This window comes from Triticum urartu, unplaced genomic scaffold (assembly GCF_003073215.2).
Source record: "Triticum urartu cultivar G1812 unplaced genomic scaffold, Tu2.1 TuUngrouped_contig_5974, whole genome shotgun sequence".
NCBI classification, from domain to species: domain Eukaryota; kingdom Viridiplantae; phylum Streptophyta; class Magnoliopsida; order Poales; family Poaceae; genus Triticum; species Triticum urartu.
The window spans coordinates 1,276-9,974 of NW_024116694.1; the positions used below are offsets into that span (position 1 = coordinate 1,276).

The following is an 8,699-nucleotide window of genomic DNA, read 5'->3' on the forward strand; positions in this document are numbered from 1 at the left end:
TTTTTAATGAAATTGTTCGACAGCTTGCTAGGAAAGAAAAGCCTACCGCGATGCAAACAGAGCACATAGGCCCCAGGCTAAGTTGTGATTTGCTTCTGGGCCCCCTCCCTGGGCGATATGGTACCAAACGGTAATATGTCTTGTATGCCCTAGGGCGAGGCTATGTCTCGCTTCGTGCGATACAGAAGCTAGTCTCGCCTGAAGAGCGCGAGACTGGACCGGCCGCGGGAGGCCACGGTCCTCAAAGCGCTCGCTATTTCTGTTTTCTTTCACATTGTTTTTGTATATACTTCTAAATATTCTAAATATATATTACAGAAACACTTTATATTTTTTAAAATGTTAATCATGCATTAGAAAATGTTAAATGTCTATAGAAACATATTTTAGGAACACTTTACATTATTCTCTGTTTTTTTCTCGACAAGAAAAATATATCTATTACTGAGAGGAATAGACAAGCCGAGAAATGATCTATTATAGATCATTTGGTGAGGAGCGGGCGGATGAGGTCGCCGGCGAGGCCGCAATGCTCCGTCGTCTGACGGTCCATGTCGGTCACGGGAGACGTTTTGTGGATCGCCTTGAATGCGTTCTCGCATGTATCTCCTGCGCCCTTCGCCTCAGACACAATCTTCAACACATCAGCGTAGTCCCCAACGTGGAAGCTGGGGCCGGCACCGGTGATGAGGTCGGCTGCAGCAAGGACATGTGCCTTGACACATACATGCCACACTGGTGCCTCGGGTGTGCCCTGGTGTTTGTAATCTAGGTCACAGATGGCCGCGGCATTCTTTCGGGTGGTGTTGGTGGCGATTTGCAGAGCAATGCTGGCGAGGTCATGCTCGGTGGATGCTTGGGCGCTCTTTGGGTTGGCCCTTAGCACGGCCATGCACAATGCAAAGTTATTGGTCTTCTTGCATGTGCGAGCGATGAAGTTGATGCCGCCGGCGTGGGTGGTGAGGAGGCCATAGGACATGGCGACAACTACAATGAGAACCATAGCTAAGGATGTTGCAACGCTTGCCATTGTAGTTTACACTTTGTATGAACCTAGGCGTTGCTGTGTTGATGTAATACACGAGACTCTACATATCTATATATGCACGGCACATGGGAGGAAATCATACTGATATGATACGCCTTAATGATGGTCTATTTGTTCTTTTTGCTAAAGGTAAGCACATATCAAATGTGTAATAGTACTTGCGAATCAAATAGTGATGTAGTTATTAAATGTAGAATAAATGCATCAAATCAAAAAATAAGGGTACCCCTACTTTCATTGAGCTTAGAATTCCCAAATTGATGTATCTTCTTTATGAGAGGAAAGATAAACTAATCTTTGATAGTAGAAATTTATACAAAAATCAACTAATAAATGAGCTCAAGTAAAAAAATAGTAAAGGCATTGATATGGAGTATAAATATTTATAGGTGGACATAATGTGAGAAAATAATTATAATATTGTCCGCCTTTATCATGATTTTTTTGGCTACACACCTGGTGGGGCCCACAGCTATAAATATTAAACAAAATTTTAAAAATATTTTTAGTATTTAAATGTTATTAAATATATAGCACCCTAAAAAGTACAACCAATTTTTTGATAGAAACGATTAAAAGACAAAGAGAACAAATAAATAACTAAAAAAACTCATGGAAAAGTGGGCCGGCCCATTTTTCCTGGCTATCAGGCGGAGCATATCCTATTTAACGCTACCAGGCCACCAATAAGAGGCAGCTCTTAATCAGCGCTACGAGCGCTGGGTTGTCGTACTGGCACTCACGTGCGCGTTCTCTTTGGGCCGGCTCATTAGCATGAGAGCTCACTACTTGATCGCTCAACAGCTGGATCGCTCGCTCGACAGCTGGTCTGCTACAAAAAAAAATCTCTAATTCGATCGTTCCATAGACCGTTTGACCATGTTCATAGATATTTGGAAAACAATTATCAGTTTTGAAAAAAGGTTTATCAGTTTGACGAAAATTTCACAATTTTGAGAAAAAAAATCATCGATTTTGAAGAAAAGTTCACAAATTTTAATAAAATCCATCGATTTTGAAGCAAAGTTCACGAAATTGAAAGAAGTTCATCGATTCTGTTAAAGAGTTCACGATTCTGGAACAAGTTCATTGTTTTTGAAGAAAAGTTATGAATTTCGAAAGTTCATGAATTTTGGAAAAGTTCATCGATATTGATAAAATGTCTAAGATTTTTGTAAAAGATCTATTTTTATAAAGAAATGTTCACGAATTTGCAAATAATTCACACATTTAAGGAAAAAATAAAAGTAAAGGAAGATAAAAATAAGAATAAAAAAGAAAGAAAAAGGAATAAGAACCATCCAAAAAACCATTCAGCGAAGTAGGAAAACCGATTTGGGAAGCTTCCCAAAACCAGGGGCCTCCGTGAACTGAAAAGGGAGAAAATGAAAAGAGAGTAGTTAATAGGCACGAGTGTTGAGATGTCCTTGTTGAAAAAGGATAAATGGGCCGGCCCAACACAGAGGGGCGTGGGGGGTGGGGGGTGTGTGCGCCATTTGGCCAATTAGGCTTTGAACGGCGCTGAAGGTGCCATATAGGGTTTGGGCCATTTTTTATATATGTTGGGTGCTTTTTATATCTCGCTTGACACAATATAGAACATAGCCTTGCCTCAAGCAAACTTATGGTGGGCCTGCCCAGCTGTGTTACGTACGTTGTTTTCCTTTTTACATTGGAGTATTTTAAAATATATAATATATTTTAAAATTTTAATTACTTGTTCATCGCACATTAAACAATGTTCATGCAGTTAAAAACACCACACAACTTTTAATTTTTTTGATAGCATTCAAAAAAAAGTTGTTGACATTTAAAGAAATCACAGATTTCAAAAGATGTTACTGATATTTTTATTAAATGTTAATACATAGTAAAAAAAGTTTGTTCAATTCAATTGTTTTTCATACCATTCAATAAAATATGCATGTGTTATATAAAATGTGTTCATGACATTAAAAAAATGTTTATACGGTGTAAATAGTTAATAAAAAGGTTCGTGCCATTTAAAAAAAGGTTCAACCTGTATTTGAGAAATTTTTAACATAAAAATATATTCAAAACATGTGCTTGAAAACAAATAGATTATGTATTTTAAAAAAGGTTCAGCGTCTATCAAAAAAGGTTTCACATGTATATGAAAAATGTACAATGTATATTGAAAAAGTAGTCATGTGTTGAAAAATAGAAAAAAAAAGTAAGGAAACCAATGAAGAAACACAGTAAACCAGTCAAAAAACATGTAGAAGCTTCTAAAACCGGCAATAGAAGCTTCCTAAAACTGGCCATATTGGGCTAGCCCATGTAGCAAATGCCTACTATGACACGGAATATCGTCTCCTGTAGGCAAGATATAAGATATAGCCCTCGCGATATATGTTCCCCTAAAAAACGTACTATAGATATCCTTATAAATCATGGTCTTAAACTGTCAAGCAAATTAGAACTTAACAGCACATAAGATTTGCAGCCTAGGTTGATCTAGCCAGCAAATGGCCACTGAGTTAACTTAGGCCCAAATGCAATAATACGCGTCACAAGTTGTGCAGAATTGATTGCTCTTCTGCCTATAGCTTCGGTTTAAGGACTCTCATTCGGCACAATCGGTGTGATCATCAGCCCTTGCCTTGCACCCCTACCCTACCCAGTCTCGAGCCACCTTGATCGTCTGGATTGTGCCCCCCCCTGCAGTGCAGCAGGCAAAAAATTTCCCTTAAAAAAATGAGTCGCAGGGTCAGTGCACGAGATAACTAACTGTAAATTATCAAGTTGCTAATGCGTAGTCGGTGGAAAGAAATTATATGAGAAAAAGGGTTTTCCTCCGCTTTGTATTACAAAGCAACCATCCGATACAACCAACGATAGATGCTGGGGCGGAAGCAGCACAAGCACGCCCAAAAGAAAAGAAAAAGAAAAAAGAAAAAGAAATATGCCGACAACGGCAGGTCGACGAAACAAAGATGACCAGTGACCGCTGCACCCACCGGAGAAGTACCACCGCGCTTCTAGCACTCCGAGGCGTCGCGTACCAAGCAACACCTTCAGGAAGGAATGCGACGACGACGCCGCTGCTGCCCGGACAAGTTCAAGGGTTTCCCCTGGTACGCAGAGGGCAGTGGGGAATGGGCAGATCCGACGCCCTTCAGGAAGGTCCGGCGGCGCCCGCAGGCGTCACCGCGTCGGTGATGGACGAGCCACCAGGGATTTCTCCCAACCCAAACAACCACCACCACCCCACACGATTGGAAGTGCTCCACCAGAACTGCCGCCCACCAACATGTGCCACCACAGTCACTGAACCATCATCGCCGTCTCTCTGAGCCACCGACACGAGACCTGGAGGAGGGACGAGGAGCCAACGTTTCCCTGTTTTCCCTTTTATGAAAGATAATCTGGATAATTTGTTACAGAAGGCAGTGATGGATGTCCCAAGGAAAGTGCAGATGAGCACGAGTTGTTACCAAAATAGGAGCATGAGTTGTTAGCTTATTTCGGCGCTTCTAAACAGTCCAGAAGGCACGCGCTGTACTAGGATTACTGGCTAATACGGACAATTTTGATGGTATCTCACTTTGAACCAGTGGCAGATCTAGTCCATTTTTGGCGTGGTGACCTTGCATATTGTTCAATTTCGTAAATAATTTTTAAGTTCGTATACATTATTCAAATTTGTTAATATTTTTATATTCTAACACATTTTAATATATGATTTTTTTAAAGTTTTTTAACATTTTCAAAGTTTGTTGAAATGCATGCATTTTTTTCAAATTCAAGAACATTTTTAAAATTCGTATTTTTTAAAAAATCATAAAAATAAAATTTGTGAACTTTTTCCAAATTAATGAATATTTTGAAAAAATACACAAATATTTTCCAAATCCATAACATTCTAAAAATTCATGAACATTTTTGTGGAGGGAGGAGCGGGGGTGCGGGGGAGGCGAGCGGCGGCGCGGAAACCCTAGGCGGAGCGGGATGTGTGACCTCCGGAAAGAAATTATATGTCCACCCAAAGTACAAATCTTATTAATGGACATGTTATCATACTGTTGACACTACCTGATCGACCATAAGAACCTGTATTCAGGGTTGACATGATACTGAGAGCACAAAATTTTGCAGGCTATCTCCCCTCAAATTCTCCTTTTTTTGCGGGCTATCCATCTGCAAGCAGCGAGCTTTAGGTTATCTCTAAAAATCAGACTCAAGTGAATAATATGTTACATTATAATTCTGATATGGAGACAACGATGCGTACCTCACAGGGACTGAAAACTCATAGGAATTATTTGCCCACACGAGAATTTTCCACGCCAAAGAGAGGACTGAAGCACCTAACGACGGACAGAGTTGTGAGCTAAACAGAAACACGTACCAGCGCCGTCCTTATCAGTTGGCTGTTTCTTCAGCAAAGTGCTTGGCTCCAAGCCAACCACCTTGCCTTTTCTATTCGGCAACTCATGGCCCAGAGAGAAAATATTGGATACCCTTTGTCCTAGGGTGAGGGAGTCCAACATTTTCTGGTATGATTAGGACTTGCCATAAGGTTAGTCATCATAAATTCCACGTGCTTTCGTCCTCAAGAACAGACCGGCATCCTTGACTTGGAATGATATCCCTCCCTCTTGGTCATAGTCAACATTTCACCTTCTCCTATTTAGTACTACCTCCGTCCGGAAATACTTGTCATCAAAATGAATAAAAGGGGATGTATCTAGATGTATTTTAGTTCTAGATACATCCTCTTTTGTCCATTTTGATGAAAGTATTTTTGGACAGAGGGAGTACTAGTTGGGTGGGAGTTGGGGCACACCGGGCGAGCTAGAACATCCACACTGTTCGTGAGAGTCTCTTACTAATTAAATGGCGAAAGCAGGCAAGCCCACGGCTTCATCGTCTTGCTTTGTGGTGCCGCTTCTCTACTTGATGATCACGGTCCTGCTGTCTTCTGGGTGCAAATCCGTGGGCGCAACGGATACTCTTCTTCCGGGCCAATCTCTGAGCGGTAACCAGTCCTTACTCTCGAAATATGGTTCCTTCAAGCTGGGCTTCGATTCAGATTCTACACTCGGCATATGGTACATGAACTCATCAACTTGCAGCCCTCCTCTAGTTTGGTCGCCTGATGTAGATTTTCGATATTATATACATAAGACTTTGCCCTCTTCATTCGGACTCTCAGAAGATGGCAGCATATATCTCAAAAATGATGACGGCTCACTTGCTTGGTCATCACTTGGTACGGACGCTATACCTATCTCTGCAGTTGCAATACTTGTTGACAATGGAAATCTTGTAGTAAGAGACCAAGCGAATATCTCTTTGGTGTCATGGCAATTGGCAAAGCTTTGACAACCCAGTCGGTGCACTGCTGCCTGGAGGATGGCTGGGATTTAATAGGGTCACTGACAAGAACGTCTCTCTTGTTTGGAATGGTTACGACTATATCCTGAAGATAAATGCAGCGCAAAGTAGAGGGTTTACTGTGCAGGATACTCCCAGCTGGATGGACATTCGTGAGGAGGATGGAGGCTCTTTTCTGTTGTTCAATGATGCACATCTATACATACAATTGCATGATGATGGTACTGTCAGTGCTGCTAAACTAGGGGACTGTGGTCCGGCGCTGTGGTCTCAATATAGTCGATGCGGGATTGCTGCATATTGTGGCCCAGACAGCATTTGTGTAGTGGCATATGCCGAAATCCGGTCATATTGTTTGAGAGTTGCAGCTCCACATTGTCTATCTAATCTTTCCGCTAAACAAGACATCTCTTTTCATCCCATAGATGAAGTCCTTGTATTTCCAGAAACTCCGTCGTTGGTGCAGGTCAGGGACATCAGAGAATGCGAAGCTATTTGTTCCGGTGACTGTTCGTGTACAGCATTTGCTTTCAATGTAACATGCTTACTGTGGTCTGTGGAGCTGCACAAACTCACAGTAGGGATCATGCCTGGTTCAGATGGGCGTCTGTACGTACGCACGGCTAAGCAAAAAGAAAATTCGGGTTCCAAGATTGGAATTCTTATTCCAACAGTGACGGGTGTTTTGCTCCTCCTCCTTGTTGCTCTGTTTGTTTGGTGGAGAAGCAAAAGGAAGATATTCACAGAAAGACCAGAGAATTGTAGCGGTGGCCTTACGATCTTCTCGGACGCGCAGATGAAGAAAGCGACGAGAAATTTCTCTGAAAAACTTGGAGAAGGAGGTTTCGGCTGTGTTTTCAAGGGGACATTGCGAGCAGGTTCCTCCATGGTGGCTGTCAAGAAGCTAAAAGACCTTGGGCATGGAGAGAAGCAATTCCGAGCGGAAGTGCAGACAATTGGAATGATCCAACACATCAATCTTGTCTGTTTATTTGGGTTTTGTGTGGAAAGAAGTACGAGGATGCTGGTATACGAGTACATGGAGAACGGATCTTTGAACTCCCATCTGTTCTCCAAGAAGGGTTCTTCAAAATTACCCTGGGAGCTGCGGTACCGCATAGCACTCGGAACCGCGAGAGGCCTGGCCTATCTGCACGAGGGATGCACGGACCGCATTATACACTGCGACATGAAGCCGGACAATGTGCTCCTTGATGCAGACTTCTGTCCCAAAATTGCAGACTTCGGCATGGCCAAGCTGCTTGGCCGAGATTTCAGCAGGGCACTGACCACAATGCGAGGGACCATCGGATACCTTGCGCCGGAGTGGATCTCGGGGGTTCCGATCACACATAAGTCAGATGTCTACAGCTACGGCATGATGCTTCTTGAGATCATATCAGGGCGAAGGAATTCAGAGATAATTAAGGAAGGGGAGTTTACCTACTTCCCCATCTTTGCTGCCGTCAAGGTCCATGAAGGAGATGTGGTGTGCCTGCTGGACAGTAGGCTGGAGGGCGATGCGGATGTGGAGCAGCTGACCAGAGCTTGCAGAACTGCGTGCTGGTGCATTCAGGATGATGAGGATCATAGGCCAATGATGGGGCATGTTGTTCACATGCTAGAAGGTGTTGTAGACGTCCAAGTACCACCCATTCCGAGGTCTCTACAGAATTTTGTGGGAATGGATGATTGCTCTCACTCTACAGCCTTCTATACTCTTTGAAAGGCTACAGACCTCATTCTGTTTGTCGATGAAGTATCACAGTTTATATGTATCTTTTGTATTTTCTAGACTGCACTCCTCCCCTATTTATTTCCCAAGGTTCGGATAAGTGGTTGTTGCGATTCATTATACTTATAGTGATATCCTGCAATTATCCCCTATTTATTCCCATGGTTCTGATGAGTTGCGATTCATAAATCCTTATAGACTTCCTGTGATATCCTGCAGTTTTAAGCGAACGCCCTCACTTCCTTTCTATGCTGGCTGGCAAAAGTGTGAACTACATATAATTCCAATTTAAGGACTCAGTCCAGTCAGTGGTGGATTACCAATCCTTGCATCCCCAATCCCCAAACTTCAACTAAAAACTGTAAATGGTGTTGTAAGCATACCTTCAACATTGAGAGTTTCAGGACTGCTGTTGGCATATGAGGGTTTTTAGGCATGAAGTTATTTGTCTAAAAAAAAGGCATATGCAGTTATTATTCATAGTTATTGTTCAGAATTCATCGAATTTGAGTATTTGTTCAGAAAATTGAAGTGCTCTACTACTCTTTGCTCATG

The 8,699-nt window shown here is 42.3% G+C and overlaps 2 protein-coding genes across 2 annotated transcripts; one reads left to right on the plus strand and one right to left on the minus strand.

The window, feature by feature from the left end:
* Positions 1-377: 377 nt before the first annotated feature.
* Positions 378-1,054, minus strand: LOC125529958 (cell wall / vacuolar inhibitor of fructosidase 2-like). Its single transcript, XM_048694379.1, has one exon. The coding sequence runs from the start codon at positions 1,028-1,030 to the stop codon at positions 485-487; it is 546 nt and encodes a 181-aa protein (XP_048550336.1). The 5' UTR covers positions 1,031-1,054; the 3' UTR covers positions 378-484.
* A 4,777-nt stretch (positions 1,055-5,831) lies between these two features.
* Positions 5,832-8,323, plus strand: LOC125529956 (G-type lectin S-receptor-like serine/threonine-protein kinase At2g19130). The gene has a single exon (XM_048694378.1). The coding sequence runs from the start codon at positions 6,552-6,554 to the stop codon at positions 8,133-8,135; it is 1,584 nt and encodes a 527-aa protein (XP_048550335.1). The 5' UTR covers positions 5,832-6,551; the 3' UTR covers positions 8,136-8,323.
* The last annotated feature ends 376 nt before the right edge of the window (positions 8,324-8,699 follow it).

Excerpts from the sequence above, each read along its gene's own strand:
- LOC125529958 (XM_048694379.1), bottom strand. The coding sequence starts at position 1,030 with ATGGCAAGCGTTGCAACATCCTTAGCTATGGTTCTCATTGTAGTTGTC.
- LOC125529956 (XM_048694378.1), top strand. The coding sequence starts at position 6,552 with ATGGACATTCGTGAGGAGGATGGAGGCTCTTTTCTGTTGTTCAATGAT.